This window comes from Hypanus sabinus, chromosome 16 (assembly GCF_030144855.1).
Source record: "Hypanus sabinus isolate sHypSab1 chromosome 16, sHypSab1.hap1, whole genome shotgun sequence".
Taxonomy (NCBI): domain Eukaryota; kingdom Metazoa; phylum Chordata; class Chondrichthyes; order Myliobatiformes; family Dasyatidae; genus Hypanus; species Hypanus sabinus.
This window is the reverse complement of record NC_082721.1, coordinates 50,143,424-50,162,025: the sequence shown is the minus strand read 5'-3', so window position 1 is coordinate 50,162,025 and position 18,602 is coordinate 50,143,424. Positions and strand designations below refer to the sequence as shown.

The following is an 18,602-nucleotide window of genomic DNA, read 5'->3' as shown; positions in this document are numbered from 1 at the left end:
CCCCTCCCCCCGTGCGCGGACGTGCTGACTGGTCGGTTCGGCTCCGCCCCTCCCCCCCGTGCGCGGACGTGCTGACCGGTCGGTTCGGCCCCTCCCCCCGTGCGCGGACGTGCTGACCGGTCGGTTCGGCCCCGCCCCTCCCCGTGCGCGGACGTGCTGACCGGTCGGTTCGGCCCCGCCCCTCCCCGTGCGCGGACGTGCTGACTGGTCGGTTCGGCCCCGCCCCTCCCCCCGTGCGCGGACGTGCTGACTGGTCGGTTCGGCCCCGCCCCTCCCCGTGCGCGGACGTGCTGACGCGGCAGCAGCGACGCGCAGCAACATGGCGGAGCGGCAGCGGTCGGTATTGCGGGAAGGGGTGCGGATCTTTACCCTCTGCCTGTGCTGGTACACGGTCAGCTCCGGCGGCAATGTCATCAACAAGATGATTTTGAACAACTTCCCGTACCCGGTCACCGTGTCGCTGTTCCATATCCTCGCCATCTGCGTCTTCATGCCACCGCTGATTCGTGCCTGGAACATCCCACCAGCCGCCGAGCTACCGCCTCGCTACTTCCTGCGTCTTGTGCTGCCGCTTGCCTTTGGCAAGTACTTCGCTTCGGTGTCGGCCCACATCAGCATTTGGAAGGTACCCGTGTCGTACGCGCATACAGGTAGGGAGCGGGGTGTCTGCGTGTCAGTGGGTGTGTCTGAGTTTGTCTATATTCGTCAATGTGTGCCTGTACATGAGCAGGTGTGTTCAGCGTCTCTGTTCTCTGTGTGTATGCTCTACCTCTGAGAAGCTGTTTTCAGTCAGTCTGTCTGTTCGCTGTGTGCTTGCCCGTGAGCAAGTGTGTACAGTCAATTTGCTGTGATCACTGCGTCCCTGTCTATGTTACGCTTGTGAGTAGGTGTGTTCAGTCTGTTTGTTTTCACCGTGTACTTGTCTGTAGTTTAAACTAATATGGCAGGGGGATGGGAACCAGTATGATAGAGCTGAGGATGAGCCACCAGGTTTGCACGTAGATGATAGGTGCAAGGAAGGACAAGCTAATGATTAGGTACACAACTAACAGTTATATTGTACCTCAAAAGCAAAATTCAAAAGGGTGAATAATGCAGGACTGAAGGTGCTGTATTTAAATGTGCAAAATGTTCAGAATAAGGTAGACAAACTCGTGGTGCAATTACAGATTGGCCAGTATGACGCTGTGGGCATCACTGAGTCGTGGCTGAAAGAAGGCCATGTGGGGAACTAAATATCAAAGCATATACTTTGTATCAAAAGGACAGGCAGGAAGGCATAGGTGGTGTTGGTAAGAGCTGGAATTACAACTTTAGAAAGGGGTGACATATGGTCAGAGAATGTTGAATCTTTGTGGATGGAGTTAAGAAACTGCAAAGGTGAGAAAAACATCATGGGAATCAGATATAGGCCTCCAAATAGTAGCTAATATGTGGGGTTGAGATTACAAAGGTAGCTGGAAAAGTCATGTAATAAGGGTAATGACACAATTGTAATGGGGGACATCAATATGCAAAGGGATGGGAAAATAGGATTGGTGTTGGATTGCAAGGGGGAATTTGTTGAATGCCTATGAGATGGCTTTTTAGAACAGCTTGTGCTTGAGCCTACTCAGGGAAAGGCGATCTTAGATCGGGCATTGTGTAATATCCTAGATCTTATAAGGGAGTTTATCATTAAGGAGCCCTTAGGAGGCAGTGATCATTATATGATTGAATTCATGCTGCAATTGGAGAGGGAGAAACATAAGTCATATATATTAGTATCATAGTGGTATAAAGGGAATTACAGAGGCATTACACAGGTGCTTGCGCAGGTGGATTGGAGGAGGATCATCATCATCAGGTGCCATGCCCAGTTTGAGCTTTGACTGCCATGGTTGACACAATCCTCTTTCGGGTCAAGTGGATCAATTCATTGATATTCATTTCCAGTTCTCTGGCTGCTGTCTCCATCATCATTTGTCTTTGCCTTCCTCTTGCTTTCTTCCCTTCAATCTTTCCCATAATTACCGTGCATTCTAACTCCTTTCCTAATCACATGTCCAGTGAAGTTACGTTGCCTTTTCATGATCTCATGCATTAGATATTCATTTTGTCCATGATATTCTTTGCATCCTCCTCAAAAACCACATCTCTGCTGCTTCAATTCATTTCCTCATGTTACTAGATATTGTCCAACATTCTGAACCATATAACATAACTGGATAAACGTAACATTTCAGTACTCTGAGGCAGGTTGTCATGACTAGTTTAGCATTGGTCAGTACATTCTTCATTCTCGTAAAGGTGTCTTTTGCCATTCCTATTCTTCTTTTAATGTCCATGTCGCACCTACCATCTGATGTCACCCAGCTTCCTAAGTAGCAAAAGTTCTGTACTTGTTTTATGTCTTCCCCATTTATTCTCAGCCTGCAGATAGGATTCTCCTTTTTGGATATCTTTCTGCAATTGATAGACCCATTTTTGCACTTTCTTCAACAACTATATCAATTAAGTTTTGTAGTTCTTCCTCCGTACTTGTAATTAACACAGTGTCATCGGCATTTCTGAAATTATTGATGTTTTCACTGCCAACTTTGATTCCCAAGATGTCTCATATTTTTTGTAATATTGTTTCACTGTACACCTTAAACAAATCAGGAGAAAACACACCCTTGTCTAACGCCTCTGTTGATTTTCGTAAACGGACTCATTTCTCCATCAATTCTTACAACAGCAGTTTGTTTCCAGTGCAGATTTCTGATTAGGCGGAGGTCTTTCGAATCTAAATCTAGAGTTTCCTGTAATATCACTTTATCAAATGCTTTTGTGTAGTCAATACAACAAACAAATACATCTTTTTGCACAAGAACAGCTCGTTCTGATAGTATCCTTAACATCAAGGAGGATACTGGTGGGGATGACGACTGAGAAGTTTCTGGGAATAGTTCACAAGGCGCAGGATAGATATGTCTCACAGAAGTTGTTCTCAAATGGCAGGGGTAGGCAACTGTGGCTGACAAGAGACTGCATAAAAGCAAGGAAAGGGCATATAAGGTAGCAAAAGTGAGTGGGAAGTTGAATGATTGGGAGGCTTTTGAAATCCAACAAAAGACAACTAAAAATTCTATTAAGAAGGGAAAAGATGAAATATGAGGGCAAACTAGCCAAAAATAGAAGCAGGATACCAACTCATTTTTACAGTTGTATAAAGAATTAAAAGGAGGTGAGACTTGATAATAGACCACTGGAAAATGATGCTGGTGAGATGGTATTGGGGTCAAAGAAATGGCAGATGATGGATGGTTTGGAGTTTGTAAAATGTGTGCAAGATAGATTTTTGAAGCAATACATAGAGGTATCAATTAGAGAAGGGGCAGTGTTGGATCTTCTGTTAGGGAATGAAATAGGTCAGGTGACGGAGGTATGTGTTGGGGAGCACTTCAGGTCCAGTAATCACAATGCCATTAGTTTCAATATAATTATGGAGAAGGATAGGACTGGACCCAGGGTTGAGATTTTTGATTGGAGAAAGGCTAACTTTGAGGAGATGCGAAAGGATTTAGAAGGAGTGGTTTGGGACAATTTGTTTTATGGGAAGGATGTAATAGAGAAATGGCGGTCATTTAAAGGTGAAATTTTGAGGGTACCGAATCTTTATGTTCCTATTAGGTTGAAAGGAAAGGTTAAAAGTTTGAGAGAACCATGGTTTTCAAGGGATATTGGAAAATTGGTTAGGAAAAAGAGAGATATCTACAATAAATATAGGCAGCATGGAGTAAATGAGGTGCTGGAGGAATATGAAGAATATAAGAAGAGTCTTAAAGAACTTAGAAAAGCTAAAAGAAGATACGAGGTTGCTTTGGCAAGTGAGGTGAAAATAAATCAGAAGAGTTTCTACAGTTATATTAATAGTAAAAGGATAGTGAGGGATAAAATTGGTCCCTTAAAGAATCAGAGTGGACAGCCATGTGTGGAACCAAAAGAGCTGGGGGAGATTTTGAACAATTTCTTTTCTTCAGCATTCACTAAGGAGAAGGATATTGAATTGTGTAAGGTAAGGGAAACAAGTAAGGAAGTTATGGAAGCTATGACGATTGAAGAGGAGGAAGTACTGGCGCTTTTAAGGAATATAAAACTGGATAAATCTCCGGGTCCTGATGGGATATTCCCTAGGACCTTGAGGGAGGTTAGTGTAGAAATAGCAGGGGCTCTGACAGAAATATTTCAAATGTCATTAGAAACGGGGATGGTGCCGGAGGATTGGCATAATGCTCATGTGGTTCCATTGTTTAAAAAGGGTTCTAAGATTAAACCTAGCAATTATAGGCCTGTCAGTTTGACGTCTGTGCTGGGTAAATTCATGGAAATTGTTCTTAGAGATGGTATATATAATTATGTGGATAGACAGGGTCTGATTAGGAACAGTCAACATGGATTTGTGCGTGGAAGGTCATGTTTGACAAATCTTATTGAATTTTTTGAAGAGGTTACCAGGAAAGATGACTAGAGTAAAGCAGTGGATGTTGTCTATATGGACTTCAACAGGGCCTTTGACAAGGTTCCACATGGAAGGTTAGTTAGGAAGGTTCAATCGTTTGGTATTAATATTGAAATAGTAAAATGGATCCCACAGTGGCTGGATGGGAGATGCCAGAGAGTAGTGGTGGATAACAGTTTGTCAGGTTGGAGGCAGGTGACTAGTTTTGTGCCTCAGGGATCTGTACTGGGTCCAATGTTGTTTGTCATATATATTAATGATCTGGATGATGGGGTGGTATATTGGATTAGTAAGCATACAGATGATACTAAGGTAGGTGGCGCTGTGGATAATGAAGTAGGTTTTCAAAGTTTGCAGAGAGATTTAGGCCAGTTAGGAGAGTGGGCTGAACGATGGCAGATGGAGTTTAATGTTGGTAAGTGTGAGGTGCTACATTTTGGTAGGAATAATCAAAATAGGACATACATGGTAAATGGTAGGGCATTGAAGAATGCAGTATTACAGAGTGATCTAGGAATAATGGTGCATAGTTCCCTGAAGGTGGAATCTCATGTGGATAGGGTGGTGAAGAAAGCTTTTGGTATGTTGGCCTTTATAAGTCAGAGCATTGAGTGTAGGAGTTGGGATGTAATGTTAAAATTGTACAAGGCATTGTTAAGGCCAAATTTGGAGTATTGTGTACAGTTCTGGTCACCGAATTATAGGAAAGATGTCAACAAAATGGAGTACAGAGAAGATTTACTAGAATGTTACCTGGGTTTCAGCACCTAAGTTACAGAGAAAGATTGAACAAGTTAGGTCTTTATTCTTTGGTGTATAGAAGGTTGAGGGGGGACTTGATAGAGGTATTTAAAATTATGAGGGGGTAGATAGAGTTGACGTGGATAGGCTTTTTCCATTGAGAGTAGGGGAGATTCAAACAAGAGGACATGAGTTGAGAGTTTGAGGGCAAAAGTTTAAGGGTAACACGAGGGGGAATTTCTTTACTCAGAGAGTGGTAGCTTGTCAGTAGAAGTGAGAGGCAGGTTCGATATTGTCATTTAAAGTAAAATTGTATAAGTATATAGACAGGAAAGGAATGGAGGGTTATGGGCTGAGCGCAGGTCGGTGGGACTAGGTGAGAGTAAGTGTTCAGCATGGACTTGAAGGGCCGAGATGGCCTGTTTCCATGCTGTAATTTTTATATGGTTATAATAGTTGTATTGTCAACAAATTTATAGATGGTATTTGAGTTATGCCTAGCACACAGTCATGGGTATATAGAAAGTAGAGCAGTGGGTTAAGCGCACACCCCTGATGTGTACCAGTATTGATTAGAGTCTCTGTGTGTGTGTGCATGTGTGCACAAGTTCCTGTATTGGTGCCTGTGTTTATGTGATTACAGAGTGTGTTAAAATTTGTAGGTTTGTCAGTATTGAATACACTTGCAAGCTTGTGTTCAAATTTGTGTGGACTTAAGTCATTCATGGTGTATGTGTCAGTTCATCTCTGACTATATTTGCCCCCACGTTTGTGTGTTTTGGATTGTTAATTGTCTGTTCATAACAGTAGGTTTTATCTATGACATCCTCAAGTGTTGTGATCTGATATTTTGTTGAATCAGCCACAACGCCTATTGCTAATTTCTGATCCTACGCATTATGTACATGTGACTGTGTATCTTTTATCAACATCTGAATGTTAAGTGAATTGAAATATTATTATACTGGACATATTGCAGTTGGGGCCATCAGTTTTGGATTTCCCATTCATGAATATATTGTGTGAAATGATGAGATGTATTTCTGCAATGGTCTAGGTGACCTCTACCTCCCTTGGTCATGCATAATGCCCCAGCTTTATCATTTTTCCTCTTTATTGGTATTGGATGCAGCAGTGCTGTGCCAGTAAAAATGTTATGGTATCTGCTTATCTTTACTGACCTTCGATGTGGCAGGCAGTTTGAGTGCAAAGATGAATTGCTTGCTTCAACTTTCTGAAGGTAGACTGCTGTTTTCCGGAAAGGTTTGTGATTCAGAATTTTCAATTCTTCTCCCTTGTTCATCTCAATCTCAGTGCCAGGTCTTGGTCTTGTTATAAAAACATGGCGAATGAAGAAATGTTGTGCAGACTCAGTTTGTTATTGTTTGTGCAACTTTTGTATTTCCCCTTAGTTAAATTCCTTGCAGTTTTAATTCTCTTTCCTTCTGTAAGTGTGATTCTTTCTAGGACATATAAGCAGATGCTGTTATTTATACTTTCTCGAGCCCAGACACAGGGTAGAATATGTCCAGTTAATTCTGAGAGACAGCACAGTCAGTCAGTTCCTGTAGCTGTGCTTTCCTGCAAGTCTATCTGCATAGAAGTCTGAATGACGATTTCCATGTCTAGGTTAGTTGTACCATCTAGTTACTGGCCCAGCAAACACCTGTGTGAACCAGGCCATTCTGGCCTCTGCTGAAGTATTATTATTGCATAGTTTCTGTTTAAACAGTCATTGAGAGAGATCCCTTTCATTGTGGCACTGCTTGAAATGGCATTTTTTAATCAGACTGTCTGCTTGCTTGTGCATACTTAAATTATCCCAGTCTGGCAGTAGGAAATTATCTTCCACAGTGTCTGCCGTAGAGCATAAAGAAAGCTAGAATGGGATGTATTAGATAGTTGTATAAAATAATCCGCACTGTCTTAACTAGCACCATAAAAATAATATTGTATTGTTGTTTATGAACTCGTGCTGTATATGTTAGGAAATCCTGTGTGACCTGTTTTAAATAAGTACAAATTATTTGTTTTGGTAATTTATTTTCTGAGTAAATGGCCTATCTGACGATTAAAATAATTCCAAGTATCTGCACATTTTCCTTGCGCAATCCTCAATTTGTCTGTGTCCGGATTTTTTAGAAACATCTCAAACATGAGAAAATTTGCAGATGCTGGAAATCTGCACAACACACACAAAATGCTGGAGGAACTCAGCAGGCCGGGCAGCTTCTATAGAAAAAAGTAAAGAGTCAACATTTTGGTTTGAGTCCCTTCAGGACTGGAAAGGAAGGGGAGAGGTCAGAGTAAGAAGGGGAGGAAGAAGTACAAGGTGGTAGGTGTAAAAAGGGGAGGGATGAAGTAAAGAGCTGGGAAGTTGAGTGGTGAAAGAGGGAAAGGGCTGAAGGAGGGGTATCTGATAAGAGAGGGTAAAAGACCAGGGAAGGGGGAGGAGCAGCAGACAGAGGTGATAGGCAGGTAGGGAGATAAGGAGATAAGTTCACTCTGACTTCTCCCCTTTCTTTCCAGTCCTGATGAAGGCTCTCGGCCAGCATTTTGCATGTGTTATTTTAGTTCCATCTGTTCACTAGCCACTGTTTGTTATATTGTATGCCGTGGGCTTATTTCCCAGTGATATCATGAGTGCCTAAACATGTGCCAATTTGTGAAGCTAAATTTGATAAAAATCACCTCCCAGGAGGTTATGTGTAAAACAAAAAAGCATTCTGAACTCTTTGACCGTGTGTTTATACTGGAGAATTAGTATCCTATAGTAGTTCAGCATAGGTTTCCAACAATAAGTGCCTAAAAGTAGCTTAATAAAAATTTTTATCTCTTGTTTTCATTCCATCTGTAAAAACAAATCACACACGGTGACAATTTTTTTTGAAAGTGTTGGTTCCTCAGAATTTTTTTTGTTTTATGGTAGAAGACTTGAAGCTGAACACAAATTCAATTTCAGACTAGTTGTATCACATAGAAATTTGGAGAAACAATAAATTAACTTTTATTGAATATAATGTGTTTAATTGTATAATGTTTTATTGAAGATTTTCATCTGTGCTCAGTGTCTAAGGCTTCTTGCTTAAGTTACTCTGAAACCTTTCACCAAGTTCGTCACTGACAGAGCTAAGATTTGCAGGGAAGAAGTTTAAATGAGAATGCAGAAAGTGAATCTTTACTGACATGTTGCAGTTCATGGTTTTCTATGTTTGAAGCATGTTTTCAACCACCCTCATGGTTTGGTGTTCTGTAGTTGCCAAGAAAATTTTCAACATCCTTAGGCGTTCTTGTTAAGTCAAACTTGAGTTTCTAGAAAATATTGGGACATAGAGGCAAAAAAGTAAGAGCAAGAAGTTACTGATAGACCGGATGGAACCTACTGCCTGAGGACTGCTTCTGCCTGGAACACTTGTGTGGACCCCGCAGTGTCACAGCGGCAGTCCGGGATCAGCGCTGGAGTCTGCGGTAAGATGGCGAACTTTAAATAACTTGAGACTATTTCATGGAAAGGAGCACTGCTGTCACTGCGTTTGGGTTAACTCAGCCATGGGGATCGTCGTGCAGGCACTTCTTGGAAATGGTGCGAGGCTTAAGAAGAGTTCGCAAACCTTTGAGAGAGTTCACCAGGTTTGGAACCATAACAGTCTGAGGCAATAATGGTCCACTAGAGTAGTGGTCACCAACCTTTTTAAGCCCAAGATCCCCTACCTCGGCCTTAGTGAAAGGCAAGATCGACTCCAAATCGATTAGTTACACCATGCATGCGCACCCGGGCAGAAAGGACCGGAAGTAAAACCCCACAACCCGGAAGTAGAAATTATGTGTGAACACTAGGGGTCACTACTCTTTTGTTTGCACCGCGGACCGGTTTAATATTGACAATATTCTTACGTTGGGGGGGGGGGGGTGTTAACCGCGACAGGAATACAGCGATACTCGAAGCAGGTTTCTTATGTCCGGTCTATTCCGCAATTTAGTTTACATGGCTGCAGCTGCTGTCCCGCTTGCTCATGTTTTTTCTGCTGGGGAAAAAACTCAACAGGTTTGTCTTTAAGTGCAGGGTGCTTGGACTCAAGGTACCGAAGCGATTTTGAGGGCTTCATTGCTTCATTAGACAGCCTCCCGGCCCGAACTCCAGCCTCCCGCCCGCCCACCGCCAAATGCCTTGGCCAGGTGCGGCTGTTCCTGTGCTGGAGCCCTGGTGGTCGCAGTCCGGAGAGAGAGACCGACCGAGCGAGGAGTGCAACAGGGCGCATGTCTGACCCCCTTGTAGGATCAATTGGCCAACAAAAGTTTGTTTCAGTAGATTGCAGCGAGGTAGCTGCTCTGCTGCTTACGAAACCCTGAGCCCAAATTAGGTCGTCTGTGAATATTTTAGCACCGGGTTCCCCATGAACATTCAGTGTGCTAAACAGGTTTAGAGGTGGCGCCCATCTGTCCGCGCTCCAGGCCAGTAGCAACAGTACTTATTGCCGGCCGCACAAAGCAGCCGGTTACTCAAGGCCAACCAGTGATCCCTGACACGCTTGGGTAATGACCCCGTGTGTATTCAAGTTCAACAGTGGGCATGACAGGGAATGAGGTAAAGGTGCAGCTGACTCATGGTTGGGGATGTTACGAATGTGCCATGACTCTGAGTGGCCAAAGGGCCTTTTTGAGAATCGCAAGATCACTATTAATTCGGGTCTGGGACCCAGGAAATGAGAGAGAATCCTCAAGGTTTTGGAATGTGTCCTGGCCTCAAAGAGACAAAGCCATGGATAACAGCCATTGTCTCTTGGAGACGGAATTGTGTATTGAGTCCTGTACTATTCATTGAAGCCCTCGGGATGACCAGAGTGGGCTGGTTGAGGGATTGCATCATCCCAACCTGATTGACATCTGAGACCCCGTGAGTAAGGATAAAAGAGGGTCTGGGGAACAACCCCTTTAGACACACCAGGAGAAACGTATGAGACCGGTGGGGACTTGTGTGTGTGTCCATCCTTGCCTGGATGACAAGTCCTCCACGGAACGGCCTCTCTAAAGGACGAATACGGATCAAGATCGGATCAAGGAAAGCCGGCAAGTTTCTTTTCTCAAAATCGCTCTCTCTCCAACAATTGCAAACCCAGCGGTCCCCAAAAGCTGAAGCCTGCATGAACTGAGTGACTTTATTTCCATCGGACAATACATTATCCCCTAGACAACGATAGAGCTTATTTCTTATTGATTATTATTATACCCGCACTTTCAGATTTAGTATTGACAACGTATATTATCTGTATGTTTGCATTGATATTATTTTTGTGTCTTTTTACTAATAAATACTGTTAAAAATAGTATCATCAGACTTCAACAGACCTCTCTATCTTTGCTGGCAAGTGACCCAGTTACGGGGTTCGTAACAGGGACAATAAAGTACACTGTAGTGCATGGAGGGGGAGCTACATGCATGCGCACTGGGCAGAAAGAACGGAACTAAAACCCCGCAACCTGGAAACAATTTCTGAACAGTATTTGTGTATTTTTCATTTTTTTTCGGGATGTACTGAGAAAGTCTCAAAGATCGACTAGTCGATTGCGATCGACGGGTTGGCGACCACTACACTAGAGAAATGGAGGTGCAGGTCCGAATTCGTCTACAAAGTCTGAGAGGCAGCCAGTTTTTCACCTAATGCTTATGACTTATCACTTAACCTGATGTCAACTTATACATTAACAACCTAATGACTGACATTGACTGATTATTTATGACTTATGATTGCTGACTAATGGAACTATCAAATTGCCACACTTGCGAAAAATAAAGGGGAGAAAAAGGAAAGTTGTTTGGTCATTGAGTGGAATCCGGTTAAAAACCTTCAGGTAGGCGTATTCGATCCCTTTCAAGTGGGGAAGCTGCACATGTTCAAAAAAGAACAAGAACTCCAACTTGACAATCCTTGAATGCTTTTCATGTGAATTTCTCCGATCCCATTAGAAGTTCTTCGAAGTGCCTGTCACTGATGGCCTGTTTGATTTGTGGACCAACAAAAGTACCTTCCTTAATCTTGGCGTCAGTTATTCAATATCTGTATCAAATATTGAAATTCTTCACAGAAATTTACAGCTTTTCTAAACCCTGTCCTGCCATGCAGCATTTGCCCTGGCATACCTGGACAAGATAGAAAATTTCAGCTTACGTTGTGGGCAACATTTTAATTGACTGGAATTATGAATTGAAATAACAAACATAGGTTTTTTTTAAAATGGTGTGCGATGGGGAAATAATCATGTTGATTTTCATGATAGGCAATCCAAATCCATAAGATACACCCAGAAGTATTTAGGAAGCAAAATCTTGGTTGTTCAGTGTTATCATTGAGTGGTGTTTTTAGTAGGAAAGATATGTCCTTTTTGCCATTCATGAGACATGTCAGTGCATTTATAGTTAACAAAGCATTGATGACTCAGTAACATCACCAAACCCCACTTCTTTCTCAGATAACCTATGACCAAAATGTTCATGAAGGCTGTTTCGGATCTCGGTAATTTTTGATCCCCAGGTTCGTTTAGAAGTCCAAGTACATGTAGAAAAATTATTCTTCACAATTGTTTATTTGAGATTTAAACAAAGGAACAGATTAAAAATAATGTGAAACTGAGTGAGGAGTTGGCAGAGAACAAAAGAGCAAAGATATGAGCATAGAAAATATATACCACTTTACAGGCCCTTCAGCCCACAGTGTTGTGCCAATCATGTAACCTACTCTAGAAGCTGCCGAGAATTTCCCTACTGCAGATTTTTCTAAGCTCCATGTATCTAAGAGTCTCTTAAAAGATGTCACTTTTTTTCAAAAACTGACACTTGTACTGCATATAAGTGTAACCCCCTGGGTCACCTCAGGCTCGCTCAGCTCGTTCTCGTCTAGGGGGAGCAGCCTTCGGCCCCACCAAACTGGGTAATCAACTGGTGTGGATGCTGTGTGATGTCCCCGCCTCGCCCAAAAACAGACAGTACACTATATGCGATTAAATGAGTACAATTTATAAAGGTTACTATAACTAAGTGATTAATAACGATACAGTATATATGAAGAGAAAATTAAAGAAAAGGCGCCAAACTTATCAAAGTCCAAACCACTTCGTGCACAGCCATTGGAGCTCAATTACTGAAGTCTTCTGGCCACCATTCGCTCCCCTCCGAACTCCTCGACTCTCCAAACAGCTCAGGACCCTCCGAGTGGTCAACCAAGCACATCTAGCTTCATCCCCCCCACCCCTCGGAGAATCTCCCGGCCTCGGACCCCCCTTTGGGGTCCGATCCTCGCCCAGCTTAGAGCATTGCGTCCTCTCTCTCGACCCCCTCGCGGCGATCTGCCCAAAAGCCCATCAACAAAAGCTTACAGACTCAGAAGAAAGAACATTAATCCCCGTTTGGTTTACAAAGGAATACCATTCTCATTATCAGTAAATTAGCATTCCTGCTAGTTAACAAAAAGAAGAAACCCTCTTTACACTCTCCCTCCACCAAATAAAAGTCATGTCCTCATGACTACTAAATAACTCGCCACCTTTCCTGCCAACACACCGTAACCCAAGCACAAACAGTGACATCTCCTCCCCACACAGTAACCCTCACGCCCTGTTTTTCAGGCGCTGCTTAGGCCAACTATCTGGGAGTTCCCTAACCCTTCTGAGACCTCCGTACCCCCTCACCTAAACCCTTCAGGCTCGGACACAACTGGGGATACCTTGGGCCCACTACCAACTCCTCTCTCAACCTCTCACTCATGTCCCACACTGCACACAGCTAACCCTCCCCGCTACACCTGACTCAATGGGAGAAGGGCCAAAGGTCTCTTCCTCAATCGAGGGAAAGTCAGCAAAAGGCAGCAGGTACCACACATCCAGCACATCATCCATCGAATCTGTATTCTTCCTCATTCCTGTGATCGGTAGCTGCTGTTTGATCTTCTCCAAACGGAAACACGTGGCCTGCACTGCTCCCGCAGACTCTTCAGCCTCCTGTTCAGTATTCACTGCACTTCTCTCCAGCTTTTTCTTCCTCATGACTTCTTCCAGATCAACTTTCAGGTTTTGCACTTCATTTGAACTGTCGATGGTCATCTTCAGGTTCCCTTCAAGCTTCCGCTTCTCTCTTCTGAGATTCATCTGTAATTTCTTCACCTCCGCAAACTCCCCTCTCCGGGTTCTCAGTTTGCTATTACCCTCAGTCAGACAACTTTCTTCATTCTCTCCAACTTGTAAGTCTTCCGAATGGTTCCAGATCACTTTCTCCAGTCTCTCCGTCTTCATTTCAAACTTGATTCCGTAGAGACAGTCTCTCACGAGCTGCGACCTTCGCCAGCCCTGGCACGTGTCCCGAAAACACTTTAACTCGGTAGTTCTCAGCTGCTCCTGCAACGACCTCACTTCATATTCTCCTGAGGCAAATCCAAATACCAATAGATCATCCACATGCACCAAAACTCCAAACGCCTCCACATCCCCTATGGTCTTCCACCTGCCCCGCAGGAAGGTTGCAAGGGCTCCAGATATGCCCTGTGGCATCTTTTCGGACCCGAAGACTCCTAGGGAATTTATAACGGCCGTCTTCTCCTTGTTGGCCCCACTCATCGGGATCTGGCAACATCCACTCCTCAGATCGAGCACCTTAAACCACTTCACACCACTCAGTCAGGCCATCGCCTCTCTGGCCCTCAGGGCCATATTCTGGTCACTGACAGTGCGCCTCTTCAACGCAATATAACCCATACACACGCTGCCTACATCTTCCACGGCTGTAGGGGCCAGTCGCCGCAATCTCTCTCTCTCCGAGGTGTCTTCAGCAGTCAACTCCCCTCCCTTGTGGTATTTCGCAGCGTCCACGAAGAGGGTCTCACCATCAGATACTTCCCCCAGGCCGTACCACCACTGGCTCTTGTTTGAATTCGTTATCAGCCCAATGCTGCTACACACGTCCGCACAAGCAGCTCGAAACCCTGGGTGCATCGACAATGCCTCCAAACAGCGCTCACCCGCCTCCTCCGGGCAGGCTCCCAGGCGCACCAGCAGGATTTTGGTTCTCTCTAGAACAGAAACGCTGCCCGTCTCAACAGGGTCCGGACACATCAGCATTATCGATTCCTGAACCTCAGTCTCCTCCACATTTGCCTCCAAGAACTCCATTTTCACTGACCAACAACCGTTGTCTGGATAATCACCGACACTGGTACCCCGAATCTCCAGTGTCCTCAATGTTGTCAAGGGTAAATGCTTCCAATAACGGTTATGAAACAAACTGTACAGCAACTTCACCGGCGCCCCGGTGCCGAGGATGGCTTTAACTTGACTTCCATCCATCCGTAACAACACCTGTGCGCATGGCCCCTCTAAGCCTTCAGGAATAGAGTCTGCTCCTTTCGGGAGTTCCTTGGTACATTGCTGGGAACGTGCTCCCCCAGAGACCCCAAGCTGTTCCCCCACTGGGCCTCCTCTAAGTTTCCCGACACCTCTCGAATCAACGGAACAACTGATCCCCTTAGCACCACAAGCAATTTATCTGCCCCCCTAGGCAAAAAGGGATACCCTAAAAACTTTCCACCAATCTCCTGCCACGGATATGATAAGCCCCCCAGCTGCGGCATTTGACTTCCAGTCGAACCACACGCATTTTCCCACACTTTCCCAGAACTGGCAGCGGTCACTTTGAGGTAATTGCGCCCGACAGATCTAACAAAGTTACCAGCCTGCCTACTCAAACTTTCAACCCGTCCCTGTCGCTTTTCCTCAGCCAAGCACTGCCACTCACCCAATAACTGAGGGGTCCGCTCCGCCCACGCTTCCACCCCTTTAGGGCTGCACATTATTCCAATAACCGGGCGGAGCTCACCACTGCTGAAACATCCCAACCTGTCACTCCTGAATCTCCAAACAGTACCCATGGTCCCACCACCATTTCGTCAGCCAACAGCAACCACCCCACCCAACACACACACCGCGATAACCAGCAATCGCACACCCACAAAGGCACACCAGCTCTTCGCCGCAGACACAATTTAAAGAGGGTGATCACACAGCTTCCACAGAAATCAACCCTGGACGAGCACCCCACAATGTAACCGCCTGGGTCACCTCAGGCTCGCTCAGCTCGTTCTCGTCTAGGGGGAGCAGCCTTCGGCCCCGCCAAACTGGGTAATCAACTGGTGTGGATGCTGTGTGATGTCCCCGCCTCGCCTAAAAACAGACAGTACACTATATGCGATTAAATGAGTACAATTTATAAAGGTTACTATAACTAAGTGATTAATAACGATACAGTATATATGAAGAGAAAATTAAAGAAAAGACGCCAAACTTATCAAAGTCCAAACCACTTCGTGCACAGCCGTTGGAGCTCAATTACTGAAGTCTTCTGGCCACCATTCGCTCCCCTCCGAACTCCTCGACTCGCAGCTCAGGACCCTCCGAACTCCTCGACTCTCCAAACAGCTCAGGACCCTCCGAGTGGTCAACCAAGCACATCTAGCTTCATCCCCCCCCCCCCCTCCTCGGAGAATCTCCCGGCCTCGGACCCCCCTTTGGGGTCCGATCCTTGCCCAGCTTAGACCATTGCGTCCTCTCTCTCGACCCCCTCGCGCCGATCTGCCCAAAAGCCCGTCAACAAAAGCTTACAGACTCAGAAGAAAGAACATTAATCCCCGTTTGGTTTACAAAGGAATACCATTCTCGTTATCAGTAAATTAGCATTCCTGCTAGTTAACAAAAAGAAGAAACCCTCTTTACATAAGATAAATTCCTTAGATAAAAAAAATCCAATCATAGCATATGGGTGATGTGCTAACACTTTGCCAATTGAAAATGAAAAGATGACAAAATGTTTTGTAACTACTATATCACATTTCTGCCAGTAAGTGGGGACAAAACACCACCCATTGTAAAAAATATACGTGATTGTTAAAAAAATACGAAGTTTATTAAAAGTACAAATTAGTCTTGCATTAATTCAACTAATATCTTATTTAAAAAATTTAAAAAGACCAATTCCAACAGCTTTGTAACTCCAGGAATGACTATTACATTGCAGTCCTGACCAACTTCCTTCATCTGCCCTCTGTAAACTGAAGATCATCTCAAACTCTTCTGTTCATCTTGTAACTGGCAATGTCATGTTCGCTCTTTTGACCCGAAAGTGTTGTAAGATCAGGTGATTTAGACTTTTCTTTCTCTTCTCCCTCACCCCCACCTCCACCTAGAAAGCCTCAAAAAAACAGAAATACTATATATTAAAAAAAGTGAAGTAGCGGCTAACGGTTCAATGTCCATTTAGGAATTGGATGGCAGAGGGGAAGAAGCTGTTCATGAATTGCTGAGTGTGTGCCTTCAGGCTTCTGCACCTCCTACCCAATGGCAACAGTGAGAAAAAGCCATGCCCTGGGTGCTGGAGGTCCTTAATATTGAGGCTGCCTTTCTGAGACATCTCTCCTTGAAGATGTCCTGGGTACTTTATAAAGTAAACAAAGTATTTTATAACTGCATCAATGTGTTGAGACCAAGTTAGATCCTCAGAGATCTTGAAACTGCTCAATCTCTCCACTTCTGATCCCTCTATGAGGAATGGTATGTGTTCCTTCATCTTACCCTTCCAGAAGTCCACAATCATCTCTTTAGTCTCACTGACGTTGAGTGCCAGGTTGTTGCTGTGATACCACTCCACTAGTTGGCATATCTCACTCCTGTACGCCCTCTTGTCACCACCTGAGATTCTACCAGGAGTTATGTCATCTGCTGAAGGCTAGATTTGTGGCATTCAAGTCCGGTGATCCAGGCCTGTACCAGAAAACTAGGTATGATTTGCGGAGGACTATTTCAAGGGTGAAGAAACAATTTCTAATGAAGTTGGAGGCGACATTGGTTGCACGACAGCTCTGGCAGGGTTTGCAAGACATTACTTCCTACAAAGTGAAACCCAATAGCACGAACGGCAGTGATGCTTCACTACCAGATGAACTCAATGCCTTCTATGCCCGCTTTGAAAGGGAGAATACAACTACAACTATGAAGATCCCTGCTGCACCTGATGACAATGGTTGTATTGTCAGCAAATTTGTGTATGGTATTTGAGCTATGCCTAGCCACATAGACATGGGTATATAGAGAGTAGAGCAACGGGCTAAGCACACACTGCTGAGGTGTACCAGTGTTGATCATCTGCGAGGAGGAGATGTTACCACGAATCCGCACAGGTTGCGGTCTTCCAGTTAGGAAGTCGAATATCCAATTGTAGAGAGAGGTACAGAGGCCCAGGTTCTGCAAATTCTCAATCTGAATTGTGGGAACGATGGTATTAAATGCTGAGCTATAGTTAATGTCAGGATGCAGTTCATAGGTGTTTGTGTTGTCCAGGTGGTCTAAAGCTATGTGAAGAGCCATTGAGACTTGCATCTGCCATTGACCTACTGTGGCAAAAGGCAAATTACAGTAGGTCCAGGTCCTTGTTGAGGCAGGAGTTTATTCTAGTCATGACTAACCTCTCAAAGCATTTCATCACTGTAGATGTGAGTGCTCCTGGGTGATAGTCATTAAGGCAGCTCATGTTATTCTTTTTAGACACGGGTATAACTGTTGCCTTTTTGAAGCAAGTGGGAACTTCCACCCGTAGCAGTGAGAGGTTGAAAATGTCCTTGAATACTCCCACCAGTTGGTTGGCACCAGGTTTTCAGAGCCTAACCAGGTACTCCATCAGGACCTTCCGTCTTTAAAGACAGCCTAACATCGGCCTCTGAGACAGAGATCACAGGGTCATCAGGTGCAGCAGGGATCTTCATAGTTGTAGTTGTATTCTCCCTTTCAAAGCGGGTACAGAAGGCGTCGAGTTCATCTGGTAGTGAAGCATCACTGCCGTTCGTGCTATTGGGTTTTGCTTTGTAGGAAGTAATGTCTTGCAAACCCTGCCAGAGCTGTCGTGCATCCAATGTCGCCTCCAACTTCATTAGAAATTGTTTCTTCACCCTTGAAATAGTCCTCCGCAAATCATACCTAGTTTTCTGGTACAGGCCTAGATCACCGGACTTGAATGCCACAGATCTAGCCTTCAGCAGACGACGTAACTCCTGGTTCATCCACAGCTTTTGGTTTGGGAATGTTCAGTAAATAATTTGTAGGCACACACTCATCCACACAGGTTTTAATGAAGTCATAACAACTGCAGCATACTCATCCAGATTCAAAGATGAATCCCTGAATACAATTCAGTTCACCGATTCAAAGCAGTCCTATAGGCGCTCCTGTGCTTCCCTTGTCCATACCTTGTTCATCTCACTATAACACGGTAGGCATTCTTGATGGTGGTGTAGCAATGGTCCAGTGTGTTGTTTCCCCTGGTATTGCAAGTGATCTGTTGATGGTAATT

The 18,602-nt window shown here is 44.4% G+C and overlaps 1 protein-coding gene across 2 annotated transcripts in view; it reads left to right on the top strand.

Annotated features, from left to right (window-relative positions):
- The first annotated feature begins 250 nt into the window (after nucleotides 1-250).
- Nucleotides 251-18,602, top strand: part of slc35e1 (solute carrier family 35 member E1) — a 58,312-nt gene continuing 39,960 nt past the window's right edge. For both annotated transcript variants that reach the window (XR_009516122.1, XM_059991715.1), the window contains exon 1: nucleotides 251-650. Coding sequence is in view for 1 of the 2 variants with exons in the window: in XM_059991715.1 (XP_059847698.1) it covers nucleotides 320-650 (331 nt within the window). In the remaining variant the exon portion in view is untranslated. The remainder of the gene's footprint in view (nucleotides 651-18,602) is intronic.